The following is a 25,064-nucleotide window of genomic DNA, read 5'->3' as shown; positions in this document are numbered from 1 at the left end:
TTTAAAGTGAGGTTTTTCTACAACTTAGGACAAATGCCCATTTCCCCTCTTCCATCCCTTTATGATCTGAATCTAGGAAGTTAACTTACCATTCTGGAGCAAATGTTATACCTTTACTTAGTAAAGTGTTATTAAGCAAGTCTGGTGAATACTTTAGTACCATTAATTCTTCAAAATACTGAGGAGTAATTACTACTGATTGACTGATAAATTTTATATAAAAGGTGATCTCAATACCAAAATGCCGGGGCTGACCAGCATACCGTGAATGACGGATGAATAGATTACTCTGACACTCATCTCTGTGAAAGAGAAGGCTAAGGGGCTTGTATGACTTTAGGAACCAAAACAGCCCCGATTGCCTGCCTCGTTAGGCTTTTATTGTAACAACAGCTTGAACTAAAATTAACCTCTAGATACAATCAGCAGGGTAAGTATCCTTGAGAAAGCTCATGCTTCTACAAGGTCGGGTCTAAAGACTAAACACAGAGATTCCAGCAAAATACCAGGGGGCTTGGACTTGTTTGGAAAAGTCAAGGTAGAGGCAAGGTCCCCCCAGAAGCCCTCGACCTTTTGGAGAATCCTCCTTGCAGACTTTCTAACCAAGTCCCATGCTTCCCCACAACAAAAGAGGAAATAGAGACCATAAGATTGCTGGTTATCACAAGGTACCATGTGCATTGTGGAGACAGATGAAAAAGAGCTCAAGTCTTTACTGTGATATACTGAGTGTTAAATCAAACTCCTACCTTGTTAGAAGGCTTCATTGCTATTGAAATGACAGGATCAGGAACATGAATTGACTCCTAAAATATTGTTTAAAAAAAAGAGAAGAATTCAAATATAGCACTCTATGGGTCAGGGTCAGGGATGGATTAATTTTAATGTTCTACTTTACAAAGAACAAAAGCACTAAATATCTTTAGGCTAGACAATATATACATATATATATATATATATATATATATATATATATATATATATATCTTGGTCTCTCTGCATTAAGTAAATGAATATATTAATATAATATTTTAATAAAGTTGATCTCCTCCCTCCCAAAACAACAAAAATAAAGTATTTATTTATTTACTTAACTGTTTAAGACCCTTAAGTTTATTGACACTTTCAGTTTAACGTAATCATTTAATAAATCCAAATGCTGAGATGTGGAATTCTTATCAGCTGGCAGCTACATTTACTGTTGGTATCTTCTGATAAGTTATTTAATCAAATTTATTATGATCACTGATAAGAGAAACAGAGAACGGGCACTAGACTCTTTATATGTGATACCTCATTTAATCAACCACAACTCTGAGAGGCAGATATTACCTCCACTATACAAATAAAATATTAAAGGCATGGAAAGAATATAAAGTAATGTGACCAAAGGCTAGTGGGTAATATATAGCAGAGGTGAGACTCTAACCAGGGTCTACTTGCTTCAAAGCCTCAGTACTTCCCACAGCCTCCAGTCCCTTATGATTGCTCATGACAAGCCTGGAGAGAAAACCTTATAATCATTCCTCTTATGTACAACCCCAAAAAGCCTGTACAGATTTTTGACTTCTATAGTGTCTTCAATCAACATTAAAACCAGATATTAGAGAATATTTTATGCAAAAACACTAAATTATAAAATTAAGGATTTGTCATGTCATATGATCTAGGAAACATTATAGTGTGTACCTGTTCTTAAATAAATAGACCAATTCTTACATAAATGACCCATTGTGAATTTTTTTAAAAATATATTTTATTGATTTTTTTACAGAGAGGAAGGGAGAGAGATAGAGAGTTAGAAACATCGATGAGAGAGAAACATCGATCAGCTGCCTCCTGCACACCCCCTACTGGGATTGTGCCCGCAACCAAGGTACATGCCCTTGACCAGAATCAAACCTGGGACCTTTCAGTCCGCAGGCTGACGCTCTATCCACTGAGCCAAACCGGCTTCGGCACCCATTGTGAATTTGTTCACTGCACGTTACCTATCCCCTAAGTACTCATACAGTATATTCTTTCTTTACTGAATTCAGTAGAGGGTCTTACTGTAGCACAGCCTGCTTTCCTAAAGGGGCACAAATGGAAAATGAGGGAATTCAAAGGCAAGAACTGCTTAAGCATGTGTGGAGGACAGACTATTCCATGATGTGACCACTGTCTGGACCACGAGCTGAACTGGGCCAGAACGGAGATTGCTTGACCGCAAACCCCCCTTAGAGACTATCTAATGGTAATTAATGTTCACTCTGACATAAATAAGCAATGAGCTGGTTCCCGGAACAGGTTGTTGTCCTGACCTGGTCATGCATGTTAAGTAATTTCCACACCAGGTAACACTCATGTACTAGTAACTGTGACTATTCCCCCCTTTTGACCCCATATGATAATTTTCTGGCTCCTGTCAGGAGGGTGGAGACTGTTCACTTCATCTTGCAGCTGCCCAGGAAGTGCCTCCTATGTAAGGTTCCCTTAAGGAACTCTGTTAGTTGCCAGAATGGAGTGGCCTGCCTCTTTCTTCAGTTTTTCTCTGCTCTCCATGTACAGAGGTAGATTTTCAGTGTCAGGGCTTTTCCTAGGGTCTACGTGTATTAAGAGCATGCTCTTCCCTTCAGGGTCCCTCAGTGATGAAAGGGGACCTATGAGTTCCACAGAGCAGGTTGTCTGCAGTAAGTCAGACTGTCTAGTTGCATTTGGTGCCCTTCTGTTATGTGACCCCCAAGCCTGCCTAAATGTTAGTCTGGTCTTACAATTCCTGAGCGAATGGTCTACTCTGGCTGCTGAGTTACTAAGGAAGGAACATCCCCCAGGGACCAGCCTGATGATGGCGATAGAAATTAGAGAAGTACCCACAATGGGAAAAGATCTCAGTGTAGAGTCAGAGCTACATAGTCAGGTGCATCTAGTGGAGATTTTCCCTCCACACTAAATGTTGAAGAATCATGGAATGACTTTACTAAAAAACACCCAGATAAGTTAGTTTACACAGAACACCTGTTCACCTGACATTTAAAGAGCCACAACCAATCTATACTTGATGCCTGCAGCACTACTCAGTGAAAACTTTTGTGGTTGTTTTTCTGAAATGTTAAATGTATCACAAAAAAACACAGACTTTGAGACTCAAGTGAAACACAGCTTTGAAATGACTTACCATAGAAAGTCCACTATTATCTTTGTTTGTGAATGTGTCTCCACTAGCACAGTCAATGCCAAATAATGCACAGATGTCTCCAGCAAATACTTCCTCAACATCCTAAATAAAGAAATAACACAAAAATGATACTTATAAGTAATACAATTCAGAACAGGGTGACTAAAGAGTACTTGACAATAAACACATTGCACATAAATAAATATGGCAGAATCTTACCATGGATTTTATAAAGAATGAATTAGCCACACCAATGCAACATCAACAATCAACCACAGCAAGACAGACCTTAAACTGGGCCCTTATTTAAGCCACCTCTCAATAGACAAGATTTTACTTTAAACAGAAACTCAGAGTTATGGCATCATTACTTGGAGTATCTGCAGTATTGACAGAACAGAGTCTCACAGTTATAAAGTTATTTCTATGGAATAAAAAAGCATGCACTATAGCCCAATGTGTGTGGCTCAGTGGTGGAGCATTGACCGATGAACCAAGAGGCCATGGTTTGATTCCCGGTCAGGGCATATTCCCAGGTTGCAGGCTCAATCCTCAGTTGGGGGCGTGCAGGAGGCAGCCGATAAATGACTCTCTCTCATCACTGATGTTTCTCTCTCCCTATCCCTTCCTCTCCGAAATTAATAAAAAAATATACCATATTTTCCGGCGTATAAGATGATTTTTTAACCCAGGAAAATCTTCTCAAAAGTCGGGGGTCGTCTTATACGCTGGGTGTCATCTTATAGGACGGGTATATCCCAAACTCTGTATTTTAACTGGAAAAGTTGGGGGTCGTCTTATAGGCCGGAAAATACGGTATTTTTTTAAAAAAAAGCATGTATTGTATGCTGCCACAGTCCAACAATGAGATGTGTATGACAAAGGTGTACAAGAAAAACCTACAAAGGAAGTTTTGAAAACAAAGGCAGGAGAATGGAGCCCACTTTACTTAAAATAATCTTAATTTCTTACAGATTCAAGCAGTTAAAAAAACAGGAAATCAAAGAACAAAGCATTGTACCTCTAAACTTCCTTGTTTTTGTCCTTTATATGAACAGTTCATTCATAACAGCTGCGGCTGTGAATGAGCAAGTATGTGTGTGTGTCGTACTTTAATGGTTATACAGCTGTACACTTCTCCTAGCTTCTGGCCCATATAACAGCTGTGGACAATCCCTAATCCCTCTGGCTGCCCCCTACTGCCTACCTCTCAAAACAGTAATTCTGTCCAATTTTGAAAGAATGCTTATTCATCTTTCAGGAGACACAAAGGTTATGGCCACCAAAAATTACTGAACATACTAAGATTCTGCTCAGATTAATAAATTTCCCAGCAATACAGAGCTGAATTGGGAAAGGATGAGAGTAGGAGACAACCTTGCACACTCAGTTTCCTACCAAGGCCTAATCACCCTGTGGACCACAGAAAGCTAGGACAGATTCAGAGCCAATTCAAGAATTCAAGCCAAAATTTATCTCCCAGACCAGACCTTGGAAGGTTTTAAATCTTCGGATGGAGTCTAACACCATTATGGCCCTTCTTGGGGTTGGTTCTACAAATATAAAGCTTTAGTGTTAAACAGAACTTTCAGACCTGCCATATTTTAGAAAGTAAATTCACTGAACAATGTGTGAAATTATATGTGAGTTTACTACTCTCACTTACCTTTGAGAAGCACAGTTCCACTGTCCAGAAACCTATTATCCTCTTTGTAATGATGGCTCTTGAGAAAAATGTTGAATTTGTGGTTCTGAGTCATAGGGAACTAATTGCCCTTTCTCCTTAACCTTGGCCATTGAGGAAATACAGCTAACTCACAAATAATGATATAAACTGTGTTCTTAACATCTACTAATTTAGCCTATACTAAAATCCTACATCAAAACTGCAGCACACCTAACTAAAAAGGAAGAAGCTAGGAAAACACATTCAACTAGAAGTGGTTTTCTTGTGGGGCCCAGAATACCAAGAAGGTAGATCTATTTCACCTGCGCTAGAGAATTTCTGACCTCTCAGTGACCAGGCACTTGCCTCCATCATGTCAGCATGCATGCGAACCAGCCGTTGCACCCGCACTTTCTTTCCTGTTCTCGTGTTGCAGATGGTGTCCCCTTTCTTCAACTCTCCTTGATAACTGCGAATATAAGTTAATTGTCCAAATCGACCTGCCTAGAAGTCAAGATTGGGTAAGGGCAGAAAGAATAAAAAAGAAACCAAAATCATGAGGAAAACTTCACAACTATCTCCAAACATTCCCTTATCAATTTTAGAAGTTTTCAACACAGGTAAGTTGAACGATTGTGTTATTCTTTTTGGTATCACAATCCAAGATACTACTTGTGCTTCCTCTGAAATAAAAGTTATTAGAAAAAATTTTAAAATTACTTATGTAAAGAATTATCCTTTTGTCTTCGAATACTATTTTGTAAGTTCAGTTTAACATAGATATAAAAATAAGGTATAATGATTGTAAAGACAACAAAAACATCATTAGAAATAGCAAGACATTTAAAATACTTTGATAATCACCTGGAAAGCTACACAATTAAGGGTTTTGTAAAGTGACTGAATATAAAATGAATAATTAAGGATCAATTTCTCCTGAATAACAAGGTATGTATTTAAAGGTTGCCAATGCCTCCCATATTAATTTAACACAATAGTAATCAAAATCCCAAGATAAAATCTTAAACATTTAATTTGTGATTTTAAAAGTCATTTAGAAGAATGGATAAAAATAAAAAGTTTTGAAAAACTATGGTAATGAAAAGAAACTAAGACTGATATAAAAACATATTAAATTATCCAAAACTTGAAAAGTATAGAACTAGCACAAATTAGACTAAACAACCCATAGAATATAGTACAAATGTCTAAATGTTTAATTCATTTATAAATAATGATAAAGAAAGCATGACAGTCAATGGAAAAGTATTGTTCAAAACTGGTAACTGGACAACTGTTCTTGGATTGGAGAAACACTTGGATCCTGCTTCACAGCACACAGCAAATCAAATTCCAGTTAGATTAACAATGGAAAAAAAATCCCACCATAAAAAAACTAGAAAAAGAACAATAAATATTTATTAAATATATTTTAAAAAGAGGGTTTCTAAGGTTAAGAATAAGAGAATGACTAAGGACAAAGACTGATAGACTTGACTATATAAATTTTAAAGTTCAAATTGTTTTTGACAAATCATGTTTATTAGAGAAAGTTTATACAAATAAGTAAAATACTTTGATCCTCATTTTAGAAAAAGAAATAGACAATTACAAAAGAGAAAATACAACTGCATAATAAAAACAGTATATGAAAAAATATTCTCTATCATTAGGAATTAAGATGAAATATTTTCATTTATGAAGTCAGTAATAACTTTTTTGTTTTGTTTTGTTTGGTTTTTTGTTTTTTTTTGTCAGTAATAACTTTTAATAAATAATATTTATTGCTAATAAAGATTCACTGAAATAATCCAATACATTAATTCTGAGAAGTATGAAAACAATGTGGCAATACAAATCATTAGATATTAATATATTCCATGCCTTTAATTTTATAATCGCTAGTCTAGGGATCCTAAGAAAATATTCCTAAATACATTTTTAAAAGCTTTATGCACAATTGTCACTGCAATGTTACTTGTACTTATTAATTTAAAATTACTTTTTCCTCATTTTAGTAATAAGAAGTATATTGTAAAGTTTTAAAAATAAAAATCTAGGAAAAAGCCCCCAAAATATAATTCCATCTATACCACTGTTAATACTTCCATCTTTTCTGCCTATTTTCTCACATAAAATATTATGAACAGAAGCAACAATACCCCAACAAAAAGCACACCCAGTGATCAAATCTTGGTTTCTAAAACCATTCTCTCTTAAAAGGAACCAGGACCCCTAAAGAAATGGCTGATTCTAGGGCTGGGGCAGGGAATATATCAGATAAGCCTGGAGCATCCTGTAGTGCCAGGAAGTGAGAAAGTAGTCAGAAAGCAAACGCTGGAGAATCAGAGACTCAGGAGCCAAGTGAAAGAGCAGCAATGGCCAAATCAGTCAATCTAGGCACCAAAATAAGTAACATACTACTTGACTGTAACTCAAAGTAAAAAATAAATACCCATAAGCTCATACTGATGTCTATATATATAAAAGCCTAAGTGACCGTTCAACCATTCGACTGGTAGCTATGACGCACACTGAACACCAGGGGAAGATGCTCCAACCAGTAGGTTAGCTTGCTGCTGGGGTCTGGCCGATCGGGACTGGGTGAGACAGGCCGGACATGCCCTGGAGCCCTCCTGTGGTCCCTTCCTGGCTGGCCAACCTCCCGTGTCCCTCCCCAGCCCCGATCGTGCACCAGTGGGGTCCCTCAGCCTGGCCTGCGCCCTCTCGCAATCCGGGACCCCTTGGGGGATGTTGGAAAGTGAGTTTCAGCCCGATCCCGCAGGCCAGGCCGAGGGACCTCACTGGTGCACAAATTCGTGCACCGAGCCTCTAGTATCAAAGAAGTAGATACTGCTCCCTCAAGGAGGTAGAGCATGAGATGTGCATAGTAACTTCCTTCTAAAAAGTCAGTATGGAAAGGGGGGAAAAAAGAGTAATAGTGGAGAAACTTATAGCCAAATCAGTCAGAAGAGTCAGTTAGTAATAGGAATAAAAACCTAAAAGAAAATTTCTATATATAGCAGTTAAATACATTAGCAAGCAACTTACCTCCAGTTTAAAAGCCAGGCCTACAAATGAGTGGGAATTGTCTCTGTTGGAGTTCATTAAGATTTTGGTTTTCTCTTTTGAGTCACTTAAAATAAAAGAAATATAATTGTGAGATGTAACAACTAATATTTCTTTTATATCAATTTGTTTCATCAGAGTATTATCTGAGAAAAAGCACACCAGTTACTACATTGTGATAGGATCAGAGGAAACGGGAAAAAAACCACACAGAAATGGTCTGGTAGAGAATTTTCTGAAGATTTACATCTTGAGGGATAATATATCACACTTCTAACTCACAAATAAAATATAATATGGGAAGTGGTATGATAAATATTTTTGTATATGCCAAAATTGTTACCCAAATAGAAATGGTGATTGTTTTTATAAATTATGAAAAATAACACAAATACAACATAACTAGAAGAATAATTCTTACATTCTTTCATAGTGCACAAATGTTAAAGGTATTTCTGCATGAACTAAGAATCAGTTTCCAAGACTTACTCATCCTGCTTGAGCATAGCATAATTCTGGACTTCAGATGGATTTGGGAGGTAGTCTAAAACAGCATCTAAAAGAGGCTGAACTCCTTTGTTCTTCAAGGCACTTCCCAAAAAGACAGGAGTAAATGACCTGCTTAAAGTAGCTCTGCGGATTGCAAGCTACAAAAGAAAAAAAATGTAAAGATTAGTCATTCTTAAAAATTACATCTGTGTTTTAGATCAATTACAAACCAACAAATGAATGAATTACCATATTTTCCGGCATATAAGATGACTTTTTAACCCAGGAAAATCTTCTATACGCCCAGTCGTCTTATACGCCGGAAAATATGGTAATATTCTTTGGAGTATTGGCTCTAGTGGAGACTAGGATCAGGTAGGTCCTCTATAACTTGAGGTCAAAATTCAAAACAAAGGAGAAAAAACAAAACAGTTCCTTTTTCAGGCCTAGGAAGCTGCTTTTAACACTCCTGAAATGTCACTAATTTTTAATTTGGTAAAAAAACGTATATACAACGCTGGCTGGTGCGACTTGGGGCTGAGCATCATCCCATGCACTGAAAGGTCACTGGATTGGAATTCCGGTTAGGGCACATGTTCCGGTTGCGGGTTTGATCTCCAGTTGGGGTGCATGCGGTCAAGGGCATGTACCTCGGTTGCAGGCTCAATTCCTGGCCCTGGTAAGGGCGCCTGCGGGAGGCAACAAATCGATGTGTCTCCCTCACATCCGATGTTTCTCTCTCTTGTCTCTCCCCATCCCTTCCACTCTCTCTAAAAATCAATGGAAAAATATTGAGTGAGAATTAATCAAAAGGAAAATATATACACACACACACACACACACACACACACACATACATACACACACACATACACATATGACTTATTTTGAGAGCACTTGCCTTTAAATCAGAAATTGAGGGGATCTTTTCTTCCAGGAACATCTCACCAAGCTGCTCATCTGAATTAGCAATACTTTCAATCAGCTCCTGGCGGTGGTCAGCTGCCGCAGCCCTGAATTCCGCTGGAATTTCCCCATAGCGAACAATCTGACTAAGAAATGTTTATATTGTTACTTTAAGGATGTACAATTAAATATATAAAGCACCAATGAAAATGTTAAACTAATAGCTAAAATATCTTTTTAGTGAGAAAGAGCTATGACATATTTGTATTAATATGGCAAATAATACTAATGGATATCTTTAAAATTCAGACAGATAATGGGCAAAACAGGCAAAGCAAATTGCTCCAGATTGTACTATTAGTAAACAGAAGAGCCAAGATGCAGAGCCAACCTGGCTTCATGTGAGCACCTGAAAATTCTATTAACCAAATTATTCCAAACATCACAGTCTCTTACAGGCAGGATTAGAGACCCAATTATATCTTCCCAAAGTAACAAACCCAATCACACAATTTTAACAGAATATTCAATTTTGTAGTAAAAAAAAAAAGTTTACTAATATTTGACAAAGGAGGCAAGAACATACAATGGAGTCAAGGCAGTCTCTTCAATAAATGGTGTTGGGAAAATTGGACAGATACATGCAAAAAAATGAAACTAGACCACCAACTTACATCATACACAAAAATAAACTCAAAATGGATAAAGGACTTAAACATAAGACGAGAAACCATAAAAATATTAGAGGAATCCACAGGCAGCTAAATCTCAGACATATGTCGAAGCAGTATCTTCAACTGACACAGCTCCTAGGGCAATGGAAACTAAAGAGAAAATAAACAAATGGGACTTCATCAAAATAAAAAGCTTCTGCTCAGCAAAAGAAACCATCAGCAAAACAAGAAAGCCCACTGCATGAGAGAACATATTTGCCAATGTTATCTCCAATAAGGGTTTAATCTCTAACATTTACAGGGAACTCATACAACTTAACCAAAGGAAGATAAACAACCCAATCAAAATATGGGCAACGGACCTAAATAGATCCTTTTTGAAAGAGGACATAAGGAAGGCCAAGAGACATGTGAAACCATGCTCAAAGTCACTAATCATCCGAGAGATACAAATCAAAACAACAATGAGGTACCATCTTCAGACCTGTCAGAATAGCTATCATCAACAAATCAACAAACGATTAGTGCTGGCGAGGATGTGGAGAACCCTCGTGCACTGCTAGTGGGAATGCAGACTGATGCAGCCACTGTGGAGAACAGTATGGAGTTTCCTCAAAAAACTAAAAATGGAACTCCCATTTGACCCAGTGATCCCACTTCTAGGACTGTATCCCAAGAAACTAGAAACACCAATCAGAAAGGATATTTGCACCCCTATGTTCACAGCAGCACAATTTACCATAGCTAAGATTTGGAAACAGCCTAAGTGGCCATCAGCAGATGAATGGATTAAAAAACTATGATACATCTACACAATGGAATTCTATACTGCGGTAAAAAAGAAGGAATTCTTAGCATTTGCTACAGCATGGATGGAACTGGAGAGCATTATGCTAAGCCAGTGGTCGGCAAACTCATTAGTCAACAGAGCCAAATATCAACAGTACAACAATTGAAATTTCTTCTGAGAGCCAAATTTTTTAAACTTAAACTTCTTCTAACGCCACTTCTTCAAAATAGACTTGCCCAGGCCGTGGTATTTTGTGGAAGAGCCACATTCAAGGGGCCAAAGAGCCGCATGTGGCTCACGAGCCGCAGTTTGCCGACCACGGTGCTAAGCAAAATAAGCCAGTCAGAGAAAGATAAATATCACATGATCTCACTCATTTGTGGAATATAATGAACAACATAAACTGATGAACAAAAAACAGGTCCAGAGACAGAGAAGCATTGATCAGACCATCAAACCTCAGAGGGAAGGTTGGGGAGGGTGGGGGTAAGGAGGAGAAATCAACCAAAGGACTTGTGTGCATGCATATAAGCCTAACCAACGGACACAGACACCAGTGGGGTTGAGGGCATGAGTGGGGGGTGGGGGTTGGAGGGTGGGGGAGACAATGGGGTGATAAGGACACATATGTAATACCTTAATCAATAAAGGGAAAAAAATACTAAAAAAAAAAAAAGTTTACTAAATACGACAGACTCTTCAACCTTAGCCCCAGTTCTCCTCCATTCCTTAATAGAGGCCAAATAGGTAAGAGACACAGATAAAATATATACAACCAAGAAGTGAATATACTTGATATTTAGAAATATTAGTATGAAAGTTTTCAAAGTATCTTTAAAATTGAAACTAATGTCAAAAAAATAGTAATCTTTTCAGAAAACATGTACCTAAATGAAAAAGCAAAAGCCAATTGCAAATACTTCTAAAGAATGTTCTTCAATAGTCTTTAGAACTTAATTTCTTCCTTTCTGTTAAGCTCTTTAGTGCTTAGACTTTTATGTCAGAATCAAAATATACAAACCCAGTAGTCCAGCGCTGGGAAAGGGGGCAGGTATATTAAGAAGTTACACCTGTGGTTCTGATGTACAACAAGTTTAAAAGCCTCTAATTTAGAAGACAGAAACTTGTGCCCTGGTAACTCTGGGGAAGTGGATTTGTTTGTTTATTTATTTACCAACATTTTTTGAGTCCCTATTATGTACCAGACACCTCTAGGGCTGGGGAAAATAGCAATGAATAAAGTTGATAAAAATCCCTGTGCTCTTGAGCCTTACATTGTAAGGAATAATAGACAAACTTGCAGTCATTACTCAGTTGTCACACAAGAAGTGTGAGAAACACTTCATCTGCTGGACAGCTCCCATCTTTTTCCTGCCCACAAGATGGCTGATCAAGATAAATTCTGTATTTAACTGATCACGACACCCTGTACCTACCCGCCAGGCCAGATCAGCAATCCTAGTTCCATAGCAAAGGAAGGGAACCCCTCAAGAAGTGCCTCTGGAAAAGCTGCCAGGCTGCTGAGGCCACTCCTCAGAACAAGGATCACGTATGACTCCCCCACATTGTCGAGATCAGTGCCACTCGAGTGGTCTGTAGACCCGCAACATCAGCGTCTTTGGGAGCTTTCCAGAATGCACATTGCAGGCCCCACCCTAAGATCTACTGAATCAGAATCTCTGGAGGTGGATACAAGAATATGTGTTTGTTAAAGCTCTCCAGGTGATTTTCCTGAATGCCAAGGTTTGATAATCACTAAGAAACTATAGTGATTTGTATGTGAAAGTCACTCAAAAGTTGATTGATGAACCAAATACCATATAAGTTACCAATTTGCTTCTTGTATTGCCTAAACCACATCTGTACAATCTGTAACTGCTTTTTACATATTAATCTTTTTATCCTTGCAATGCCATGAAGTAGGTAGAGGGAATATTTATGATGCCTATTTTCTTCCTAGTTTTTATCTCAATATCCATGATGTAGTTGCTCCCCCAAAAGTCTGCAGAATGAATGAATGCAACATTACATTACTAGCTGAGGCTGAAGGCCTCCTTCCACCACACCATGCAGGTCATAATGCAATGCAAATATATTACCCAACAAGTAACATACTCTCCCTTGGAATGAATACTAAGCAAAATGGGAAGCAACTAGGATTAAAGGCACTAAAACAAAATCATCTTAGAGGCTATTCTTCCAGCCACATTTCAAAAAGTTGTTTATTTAAATAACTCATCCTTTTCCTTCTCTTCAATACTTTTTAAAATGTAAGAGTTATTTAACGGTATGTTTTTAATACTTACCCAAAGTCTCCATCAAAATAGATGGCTCGTTCCTCAATAAGATCTATAATACCTTTAAAGTCACCCTCCAAACCAATGGGTATCTGCACAAATGCTGCATTATGATTTAGTTTAGACCTGAAAAATAAAAATACATATACTTAAATCCTTTTTTCTCCCCAAATCCCTTTGAAATTACAAACAAACAAAAAAATGTAAGAAGAAATCAATGGGCAGATGCTGTAGCTCTGGGAGGGGTGTCATCAGCAGTCAGAACAGACGATATAATGCAGTTGAGAACAGAATGACAGCCAAACTCATGCTAATGAAGCTACAACCCTATTTAGGCAATAAAAAGAACTCTAAAAGGATAGTAGGATAACTATGTCCACATATCATTCTTGAATCAGCTGACTCTAGCGAAACAGAGTATAGCTATCTGAAGAGAAGTTCTTGGAAGAAAACTCTCAGAGCAGGTGTTAAAATCAGACCCTTATTATCAGCCTGTAACTCCATCAGCCACATCTACTGAATAAAAATTATACTCATAGACAGGGATTCTCACTTAAGGAGAAATATGTTCTAGCTACCTAGATTCTATGTGCCCATCTATGATTATGGCTAGATAACTAGGAATCACCAAATATTTGAAGGAAACTAATAAATAGCTTGAAAGAGAGGTATAAGCTCAAGAAATAGTACTAACTTCCAAGGAGAGAGATACTAGAAGAAAATAAAATGTAAAGGTCTGAGAAGTAACTATCTCTATTAATAAAAATATTCCAATAAAAGAGAAAGTTTATGGAAATTAACTATACATAATTGCCGAAATTAAAAAGAACAAACAGGCTAAATAACTGAAGGGATGCAGATGAATAGCAGATTAGTGAACTAGAAGACTGACCTCAAGCATTAGCTCATTACCCAGTCCAAAACAGAGACAGAAAGTATGGCAGAGAGACCAGATGCAGAAGTTAAAAACACAGAGACCAGATGCACAAGTTTCAAAATCTGTTTAATGGGAGTTACAAAATGAGAAAACAGGTAAAAAGCGAGTGGAGCAAACCAAACTAGCCAAATAGATGCTAGAAGAGAATATTCCTAAAATTCAGAAAGAGACTTAGTAGAAAGAGTCCCTATATTGCCAACCACAATTAAAATATAGTAATAAAGATGAAAAGTAAAAATGTTTCATTTTACCAAGAAAATTTTACAGGTATCCAATAAAGGACAAATTTCACTCTCATATTCTCAAATACATCACTTTTATCAAAGTGCACACAGCAATACGGTCACTTAAAGTTCCTCAACACCGGATCTTTTGTCATCAGACACATCACTCTTAGTCTTTCCCTTATCACGAACTCTGCTGCCTATGTCTCTCTTGTGTCTATCAGCTCTCTCTTGTGAAATGAGCTCCACTTACACATCTACAAGCGGTGAAAAGTGAGACAGACTCTTTTCAAAGGCTATCTGAAATACATAACTGTGCAATGCAGCACACTACAAATACCACTGGGTTACCCCTGGTACAGAGCCGAAGTGTTCCCGTTATCTTAGCAGGTATTTGACCATGAGAGCAAGGAAATACAGCATACTACTTCAGGGCATTAATTAAATTCCTCAAGTAGCCGAAACCGGTTTGGCTCAGTGGATAGAGCGTCGGCCTGTGGACTGAAAGGTCCCAGGTTCGATTCCGGTCAAGGGCATGTACCTTGGTTGCGGGCACATCCCCAGTAGGGGGTGTGCAAGAGGCAGCTGATCGATGTTTCTCTATCATCGATGTTTCTAACTCTCTATCCCTCTCTCTTCCTCTCTGTAAAAAAATCAATAAAATATATTTTAAATTCCTCAAGTAAAGGTTAAACTAAAGGGGATCCTCTAGATTTTTCTAAATAAACACAAAGTACTTTTAGAATCTACTTTAGATTATAACTTCTCTAATTATAACAAAACAGCTTAAATTGCCAGATTATTTTCTGACTTCACCTTCAGCATCCCTACAATTTAAGTAATATTTTCCCCATTTTAGAGAGAAGGCAGTTGATGAGATCACACCATAAACCAAAACCAAACTACTGACTTTAATGCTCCATTTACTAAATCACTCAATAAATTAAATAAAGGGGTGGGGGGAATGTAAGGATAAAGCTTAATGACACTAATTGTTCTGGATATCAAGTTTATCATGCAGATCATCACACCCCTCTGTTCTTCTAAGAATCAGTACCTCATCTGCTGCAGCGCCCTGGCGGGGTTGGAGCCCAATCGGTCCAGTTTGTTAATGAAAGTGAGAAATGGAACATTGTAGCGCTTCATCTGCCGATTCACAGTCATGGTCTGGCACTGCACCCCTCCGACCGCACAGACAACAAGGATCGCGCCGTCCAACACTCTCAGGGCCCTTTCAACTTCTATTGTGAAGTCCACATGCCCTAAATGAGACAAGTGTGTGAGGGTCTTAAAGAGCAGCCTGAAGTTTTGTAACATGCACAATTAAAAGTTTCTGTATCTCTGCTCATCACATAAGGCTTCTAATTAGAATGAAATTTTTAAAATCACCAATACCATTCACTCACCATAAGGTCCAGGGGCCCAACAAGATCACTTCAAAAAGATACATGGGCATGTGAACCTCTGGAATCAGCTACAACATGCAAAAGGCACAAATCTTCCTACTCACCATTTATTAGCACTATTTTTCAGGGAAACCACGAAAGGATGAGAGAGGCACTCTAAGCCCCAAGTCAAACTTCTCTAACAGAGACTCAGTCACACTTCTGAGTATCCTATCTAATAAAAGAGTAATATGCAAATTGACTATCACTACAACACACAAGATGGCTGCCCCCATGTGGTCAAAGATGGCTGCCCCCATGTGGACACAAGATGGCCACCACAAGATGGCCAGCAGGGGAGGGCAGTTGGGAGGGACCAGGCCTGCAAGGGAAGGCAGTTGTGGGCGATCAGGCCAGCAGGGGAGGGCAATTGGGAGGGACAAGGCCTGCAAGGGAGAGCAGTTGGGGGGACCAGGCCTGCAGGGGAGGGCAGTTAGGGGTGACCAGGCCTGCAGGGGAGGGCAGCTAGAGGCAATCAGGCTGGCAGGGGAGCAGTTAAGCATCAATCAGGCTGGCAGGGGAGTGGTTAGGGGGTGATCAGGCAGGCAGGTGAGCAGTTGGGAGCCAGCAGTCCTGGATTGTGAGAGGGCAGTCGGACATCCCTCGAGGAGTCCCAGATTGGAGAGGGTGCAGGCTGGGCTGAGGGACACACCCCCACCCTCGTGCATGAATTTCGTGCACCGGGCCTCTAGTTATTTGATACTCAAATATAAGCTGAGTCACAGTAGAGGAAAGAGCTCACTGTGCTTCTGCCCAAACAAGCTGCAATAAAACAGAAACCTCACCAGGAGTATCTATAATGTTGATGTTGACATCTTTCCACATGGTATAGGTGGCCGCTGACTGAATAGTGATTCCTCTTTGTCTCTCTAGTTCCATGGAGTCCATGACAGCACCAACTCCATCTTTACCTTTCACCTAGACACAAGGACAGCAATTCAGAGTTCTCTGTCCCTGCATTCCAAGAAGCAGAGACATTTTTACAGAGATGGAACCAGAGCACAGGTGGTTAAATGATGCAATTAGCAGAGAAGTCTCATTTGTCAAACCATATCATCTGATGAAATAGAAAGCTGACACAGATTTTGCCCTCTATTACCTGCCTAACCCTTTTTTCATCCGTTCTCAGCAACTACTGCCATAGAGCAGTCACCCATCCTTGGAGCCATCCTTGCTCCTTCGGCACTGCTCCTGCCGGCCAGCCCTCTGCTGGTCTGTGCGGAGATGTTCAGAGAACAGCTTTGCCTGCTCTGCTATATGTGGATTTTGAGGCCCAGGAGGGGAGGATTCAGCTTTTAAAGTATGCAATTTAAGAAGATGATCTTCATCTGAAGAAATATTTTTGAATGGAGAGTTGTTACTCATTGATATGTAATTTCTTCAGGAGAGTTTCGAGATTTTCTTTAAAATTTTTTTTCCTGATACAGATAGTTTTTAAACTACAGTAGGTCCTCAGGTTACGTCGGAGATCCGTTCCTACGGCACCGCAGTAAGTCAGAACCCACCTACATAAGCACCTACGTCACTCACATGGAGCACATGCACAGCAGTAATGAAGTGAAACAGTAAAAAAATTTAAAAGATAACAATTCCTGACCTTTACTTGTGGTAAATACAGTAAATAATAAAAAACATAAAGCCATAAGTACATATGTTGAAATAACGGAACTTTTTTTTTTTATAAATAAATGGGAGATGGCGACGTAACCACGAAATGACATACATCGAGTCCAACGTAACCCGAGTACGGACTGTATTAAGCTCATACTATGCATCATTTTAAATCTTTTTTTTTCCACTTAACATTATAAACATCTCTCCGTAACATTAAAAAAATTATGTAAATACTATTTTAATGGCTGCTTAAGGATACATCACATTACGTAATTTAACATTCTCAAAAGACCACCTACTCAGTATACCTACAATGATGATCACTAGATCGATTCCTCAGAGCAATATTTCAAGCCTACTCGAGCTATCCACTGTGTAATATGATTTTGATTAAAGATCCACTGCTACCATTCTTTAACCCTTTGCATTCGCTTGCTTTTTTTCTCGATTCCTTTATTCTAATGCTAACCGTGTCGAGTCACACTCGACATCTGAGTGAAAAAGGTTAAACCTTTCAGGTTTTGTAAAGTTTGTTAAATCATAACCACAAAACCATTAAAACCAAGCTCTAACTCATCGGAATCAACACAAACCACATACCTCATGCATCTTTGCAATTCTGCCAGTGTAGTAAAGCACTCGTTCTGTTAATGTCGTTTTCCCAGAATCAATGTGAGCCGAGATTCCAATATTTCTTATCCTTTCATTAGGAATCTTCCCTGATGAACACCATCTGCAGACCTTCCAATTAACCTGGAGTAAAAAAAAAAAAAAAAAGCCCAATTCATTGCACATATTACAAGGTAACAGGCAATTAAAATGGGTTGGTGGACATCTTTCCTCCAAGGAATCTCAATGGACACAAAACATCATCTGAGATAATGGGGAAAGGAAGAGTAAATGTGTCAACCTGCAACTCTTGCAATCAAAGGAGAGAATGCAAGAAAGGACAGAAAATATATATTCTTAAAAAGAATTAAATCAAAAAAACCGATGAATTAAAATAAATTAATTAAACAAAAGGAGCAGACACTTTTAGGGAATGTTACAAGTTTGAAAACATACACCGGGGATGATAAAATCAGAAAGACAGCCCCCAACAGCTACTTTACTAGGAAACAGCTTTTAGTTTAAATTTTACTTTGATTCCCCCCACCCCACCCCACCTGTACTGCGGTTCACAGCAAGCAAGAATGTTCGAGGCCTTCTGTGCTCTATGCGCTGGTGCCAAGAGCTCCCAGGCAGCCTACAAAAAGTTTCCAATTCCTTCTACCCCCAAACAATGACATTAAAAAAACAACAACAACAACCCACTTTATATTAATCGGGGAAGGGGGTCAAATCTTGCATTTATGGAATCAAGACACAATATAAACCTCTTCCTATAGGACTGCACACCCAAAATGCACTGCAGCCACCTTTGGGGAAAGGAAAGCAGAAGGCCTCGGAAAAGGTGGGTCAGGTATTAGGTGGAATCTGGGTGACAGGCGCGTAGTTGAGTCAACCCCAGGGACACCAGGGAGCAAAGCAGAGCAGGTCTGCGTGACGGGAAGGGCTCAACTCCTGCCCAATCCTGCTTCATTCTGCGCCCCCAGCAAAAGGCAGGAACCAGGCCACAGGGAAGTACCCGGAGGCTCGCGCGCCTGATCAAACCCCCCAGGGCAGGCTGAGAGGGGGCGGTCGGCCCAGCCACACTGGAGTGGAAAGAGCACTTGATAAAGAGGCGGGGGCCCTGGGTTCGAGCCTTGGACACACTCGTAGTTCAGCTGTCTTGCCCTTCCCTCCAGGCACTTCTCCTCTTGAAGGTACAGCAAAGAGAAGAGGCTCAATCACACATGGAGGCACGCCCAACCTCCCATGGCACAAGCAGCCGTCAGCACAGTGAGTGAGGAGGCGCCAGGGAGGGAAGGGGTGTTAGCACCCACCCGGCCCCGGAGGGCCGCAAGGTCCCAGGGACGTCCCCCTGTTCGGTCTCGCCTCGCCGGGCACTGATACCTGCTTCCCCTGCCAGCCCAGGGCGGCCGGGACCCGCGGGAGCGGCCCGCGGCCCACGGCCGTGGCGAAGGCTGCACCCAGCAGCCTCATGGCAAACACAGAACAAGTACGAAGGTGCCGCGGCTCCGGGTCCGCTCCGCCACCCGCACCGCAGCCGGAGCGTTCAAAGTCACGCCGGCGACCAGGGCCGGAGGAGCACTTCCGGGGCGAAGGACGCGAGGGGGCGCAGAAGGGAAAGAGGGCGGGGCTTCCGGACCTCAGAGCAGAGCAGCGCCCTCCGCTGACCGGGCGCCCTCTGCCGGGTTGGAAGAGAAAGTGCAATCGCTTTGCGGCTCTAATCAAGCTTTCGCGTATTCCCAGAAAGATGCAAGCCTTTAAAAGTGCAAAATTTCCCCATATAGCAATGTGGAGACATGTTTATAACAGAATGTAAGTGAAAAAGATGCAAACTTTTTATCTATGCTGTAACAAACATAAAAAAATAATTATCTGAAAAACATGACCTGGAGGAACAAGGAAAGATAAGAACTATCGATTACTTGTGCGTTTTCTCATTTCGAGATGTTCCGCCATTGTTTGTTGTTAATTAAACAATGTTCTATGTCCAGTCCAAGGAACACAGTGTCCTTGATGATTCCACGGGAATCTCTTCGCGGCATCTCAGACTTAGCGCCCCAAACGGAGCTCCTGATCTTCCTCCCAAACCCTCCCGCAGCCTTCGTTGTGTAAATGGAAACTCCGCTGAGTTGCCCATATCGCACATGTTCGTCACTCTGACACCACTCTTTGACACCCTTAATCTGTCCACATGTGCTCTAGGCACTGCCTTCAAAAATAGACCCGAAACTGCCCCTTCTCCCCCCTCCAGCACCGCCACCTCGACAGAAAGCCTGCGGGACAGAGCTGTCTGTTCTCAACGCGGGAGCCACGCCAGGTCATGTCATTTCCTGCTGCAAACACTCCATCCACTGAATTCATCGTTGCTGTTATCTGTACTTTTGTGTAGATTTGAAATTTCTCATAATAACTTTTTTTTTTTTAAGTGTAATGGCATCCCCTCCCTGTCAGAGTAGGCACCCACGGCCCCGCTGGAGCTGCTAGGCCAACGCAGCTCTACTCCCCTTGCCCGGTTGCTCCAGCCACATGGGCCTCTTCGCTTACCCTCACATGGCCAGGGTCCTCTCCTCCCCAGAGAGCAGCGTGCCTCTTTCCCGTACTTTCTTCTGTCAGTTCCAAGAGCCGCCCGGCAGTGAGATGCTCCCTGACGAACTCTTCTAAAACAGCAAGCTCCTCCCTTCCCATTTCTCATGCTGCTTCATTTGCCTGCACAGCACTTCTTAGATATATCCAGATATTTGGCATACCTGTTTATTGTCTGGCTACCAATGGGAATACCAATTCCATAAGGACAGTGATTTGGATTTGTTAGTTGCTGAAACCTTGTATGTACTAGATGTTCAATAAGTATTTGTTAAAATGAATGAATGAATCAGGTCAAATAGAAATAAATTACAAGGACAAAAGAAATCAGACTCAATGATGAATTTTGGACCTATTTTTTTGCATGCCATCTATGTATTAATTTACAATAAATGATTTGTAAGCTGCTTTGATAAATTCATTAAAATTGAATATATCTTTAAATAAACTTTATTTATAAACTTTAAAAATTTAGTCTTTATAAGCTTTTATATTTGGCTAAAATATATAATTTTGTAAGTGGTAATAAAATTAAGGTTTTTACTTTAATTTTAAGATAATGATCTCTTCTCTGTATATAAAAGGCTAATATGCTAAGTGTCCGACTGTCCAACTGGTCACTATGACGCTCACTGACCACCAGGGGGCAGACACTCAATGCAGGAGCTTCCATGATGCACACTGGCCATTTACAGAGAAACAACACCACGGACCTGGCTCCCACAAAGCAATACTCGGCTCCCCCCAAGTGGGACACAGGCCCTGCCACCACCCCAGAGCGACAGTCCACCAAGTCGCAGCTGATGCTGCCAAGACCCCATGGCACAAAATGTGGCTCACAGCCCAGCCCAGAAACAGTAGCTGTGGGCGCTGGGTAATGATGTCATGTAGCAACGCCTAGCTTCCTCTCCCTAGCGACTTCCTCTCCCTTGGAGTTTCTTCAGCCCAGGAACATGACTTGCTTTATAGCCAGGTGCAAACATTTTACACTTTAACCAAATATCTGTGAAGTGTTTTCCCGTGCCTCATCTCATTTGATCCTCACAGAAGTCCTGGAGTAGGTAGATAAGAGATTTGGTGGAATCCTCTTTTCTTTTTCCTTAGCTGGAAAATGGAGATTTAGAAAGTTTAGAAACTTGACCCAACTGAAAAGAAATGGTGGACCTTGAAAATGACTTCAGGTTTTTTCACTGCGCAGAATATTGTCAAACACTGCTGCAGTTAAATATTTTATCCTTTGTTCTCCCTGCATGATCACGATAATAATCTGCTTTGTGTTGATATTTACTGTTGTGTTGCTGACAATTACCTGAAAGAAAAGTTGGGGTGCTTCACTGGGCTGGAAAAAGTTTAGCTACATCAGAAAGCAGGTCTAATTAAGTAAGTCTATTCTATATCTATAAAAGGCTAAGATGACTCACACATGCGCGATACATATAAAGCTCTTGCTGGTGCCAATCGCACACGTGTGTTTCGATCTGTTATTGTTAATTGTAAGTTTGGTTGATACTTCTGTTATAAAGGGCGAATAGTGATATTAAAATATTTCTTCTACTTAATTTCCTTTCAATGTGCACAAATTCATGTACCGGGCCACTAGTGTTAAATAAAAGTGTATCTATTACCACTTTAACAAAATTTCCTTTAGTAAAAATGCATACTCATTATCTTGTGTGTATATATATTATTTTTCTGAAATTAAAACAAGTATATTCTTATTTTTATTAATACCACTTGTAGCCAAAGTAATCAACTTAGTTTTGTTTACATAGAAAACTGAAACATGGAAAACCAAGCACTATTTAGCTCAATTTTTATGAGTACATATAATTGCCTTTGTTAGGTTTTAAAGTAGTATGTATGTATACCCTGAGTGGCCAGATTATTATGATCTCTGAACACATAACAATATGGCCACTCAGTGTGTGTTACACACACACACACACACACACACACACACACACACACATTAGAGGCCTGGTGCATGAATTCGTGCATGGGTGGGGTCCGGCCAGCCTGGCCAGGGGGAGGGGACAAGGGCCGTTGGCCGGCCTGCCTGCTGGTCGAACTCCTGGTCGAAGGGACAATTTGCATATTATCCTTTTATTATATAGGATATACACTGAGTGGCCAGATTATTATGTGTTCAGAAATCATGATAATCTGGCCACTCAGTATGTGTGTGTGTATGTATATATATATATATATATATATATATATATATATATATTCCAAAATATTTGAACATTGTGTTAATTCAGTCATTTTATAAATGTATAAAAATAAAGATAAATTGAAACTATCTTCAGTAGCCAAAACTTTGTATCACTTTTACTTAGAAATTGTCCAAATATCTAAAGATCAATTTAACATTTCTAAAGTTTTGAGAAGTTAAATGAGGATTTGAAAAACTAAAGTTCTAGCTAAAATTTAGCTAGAGCCATCTGTATACTGTTAAAAGATAAACTGAGGCATAGCGAGAATTTTGAGCAAAATCGATTCCAATAGGGCAGTGTCACTCTGGAAGTGTTTTGGTGCGCTCCATCAGCTAGGGCCGTGGTCGGCAAACTGCGGCTCACGAGCCACAGGCGGCTCATGAGCCTCTGTTTGCCGCTTTGTTGACTAATGAGTTTGCCAACCACTGCCCTAGATTCTTGATTCCAATAATTACAGGCTGTTGTTGTTCCTTGTGATTAAGCCCCTATCCAGTGGTCGGCAAACTCATTAGTCAACAGAGCTGCAGTTTGCCGACCACTGAGCTAGGGGAAAGACTTAAAAGAGGAGGCAGAAGCAAAGCAAGGTGGTTCAATGATTGGCAATAGCTTAAGCAGTTGTCTTTTTTAAAAAAAAAAAAAAATATTTTATTGATTTTTTACAGAGAGGAAGGGAGAGGGATAGAGAGCTAGAAACATCGATCAGCCGCCTCCTGCACAGGGGATGTGTCTGCAACCAAGGTACATGCCCTTGACCGGAATCGAACCTGGGACCCTTCAGTCCGCAGCTCTATCCACTGAGCCAAACCGGTTTCGGCTTAAGCAGTTGTCTTATTTGGGAAAGCCTGTTTGTGTTTAGGTTTCAATTTCTTAGCCTTAAGGCATTGCAGGCTCAGGTTTTGCTTTGCTCTCAGGGGCTACTAAGGCATTAAAGCCGCCTCAAACTAATGTTTAATTAATTTAATAATACAAATATGAAAGTATTTCTGTAAAAGGCTAATTGCCTTCCCTATTCAAGAAGAGAGGAGTTTAAATATAAGCCATATCGTTAAAAAGCCCTGAAAATAAAAATGTGTGGCCTTTTATATAAATAACATGGTTTCTTTAGACAAATAACACAAAAGCTCTCCTGTTTGGGGTATTGTCTTCTAAGGTGCCTCTCAAGTGCAAGTCTTCAACATGTCACAGTTCCAAGTGGTTACTGCAGTTCCTTGCTAAAGGTGTGCCAGAGGTTTGTCTGTTCGCTGACAAACCCATGAAAAATGGCCTGATGTGCTATCAAATGTAAAGTATTCTTATGTCTGTCTCAGGCTGACTACTGACCTGAGAATCATGTGGTTAGATGGTAACAGGCATGGACAGGAGGATTCTCCCAAAGCAAACTTCTTGTACAAAGGCAAGACTGAGGTAAGTTTTCATGGACAAATAATATAACATGGTGGGAAAACAGAAGATAAATGTGTTTATAGCCAAATTCACCAGAGGACACCGAAGTCTCATCAGAACCTCCAAACTCCAGCATGACATTAGGGCCAAAGATATCATCAGAAGGCAGTTTACTGCAAAACCTATGTAATCAGGGCCAGAGGGGCCTTAAAGCGTCTCAGATATGTACATAATTACCAAACTGAAGGTCCTACTCATTGCAGTAAGGGTCTAGGTTGAGCCTTCGTAGAATCTCCAAATTGTCCCAGCCTGATCAGCCTAAGACCACTCTTTTAGTTCATCCAGCTGCTGAAACAAAGACCATAGACTGGTTGGCTTATAAACAATAGAAATTTCATGTAGTTCTGGAGGCTGGGAAGTCCAAGAGCAAGGACAGAAGATTCGGTGTCTGGTGAGAAAATACTTCTCATTCAAAGGCAGTCAACATCACTCTGTTCACATGGAAGAAAGGGCAAGGAAGCTCTCTGGGTCTCTCATAAAGTCACTAATTCTATTCATGAGGGCTCCACCCCCATGGCCTAATCACACCCAACAGCCCCATCTCCAATTACCATCACACTGCCACTTGCAGGCACCATCTGATTCCAATGTGCTCGGCACTGCCCTGTGACAGGAAAGGACAATGGAGTCAGGAAGGTAAGGAAAGCTTATCACTGAGACTGCCAGCGCCAGGAAAACCTCCCAAGTGGCAAGGAGCCTAACTGTGCAACTTGGCCTTGTTACCAAGGCCACATTCGCCAAATTGTTCATTTCCTTACATTCCCCTAAGACCCAGGGTTCCAGAAAGATCAATGTTGTCCGTTAAGAAAAAAATCATGTGAGCTACAGGCTACAGAGAGCCTTCTTTTTTATACTGGTTGACTTCAGCATTATGGTAAAAATAAGTTCTGGAAAAAAACTCATTTTCAGCATCATGTGAACATAAAGATTTGTCTAGTGGCC

General features: G+C 40.2%; 1 protein-coding gene across 1 annotated transcript in view; it reads right to left on the bottom strand.

Annotated features, from left to right (window-relative positions):
- GFM1 (G elongation factor mitochondrial 1) overlaps positions 1 to 19,461 on the bottom strand; it is a 42,424-nt gene extending 22,963 nt beyond the window's left edge. The window contains exons 1-11 of the mRNA XM_079767317.1: positions 19,264 to 19,461; positions 17,869 to 18,021; positions 16,440 to 16,572; positions 15,267 to 15,471; positions 13,058 to 13,174; positions 9,283 to 9,433; positions 8,382 to 8,539; positions 7,875 to 7,959; positions 5,190 to 5,327; positions 3,158 to 3,259; positions 750 to 806 (exon numbers count right to left, since the gene is read on the bottom strand). Coding sequence (XP_079623443.1) covers positions 750 to 806; positions 3,158 to 3,259; positions 5,190 to 5,327; positions 7,875 to 7,959; positions 8,382 to 8,539; positions 9,283 to 9,433; positions 13,058 to 13,174; positions 15,267 to 15,471; positions 16,440 to 16,572; positions 17,869 to 18,021; positions 19,264 to 19,353 — 1,389 coding nt within the window. The 5' untranslated portion in view covers positions 19,354 to 19,461. The remainder of the gene's footprint in view (positions 1 to 749; positions 807 to 3,157; positions 3,260 to 5,189; positions 5,328 to 7,874; positions 7,960 to 8,381; positions 8,540 to 9,282; positions 9,434 to 13,057; positions 13,175 to 15,266; positions 15,472 to 16,439; positions 16,573 to 17,868; positions 18,022 to 19,263) is intronic.
- Between the last annotated feature and the right edge of the window lie 5,603 nt (positions 19,462 to 25,064).

The sequence above is a fragment of the Cnephaeus nilssonii genome (assembly GCF_951640355.1).
Source record: "Cnephaeus nilssonii genome assembly, chromosome: 3".
In the NCBI taxonomy this organism is placed as follows: domain Eukaryota; kingdom Metazoa; phylum Chordata; class Mammalia; order Chiroptera; family Vespertilionidae; genus Cnephaeus; species Cnephaeus nilssonii.
Note: the sequence above shows the minus strand (reverse complement) of the source record. Positions and strands in the feature narration are given on the sequence as shown.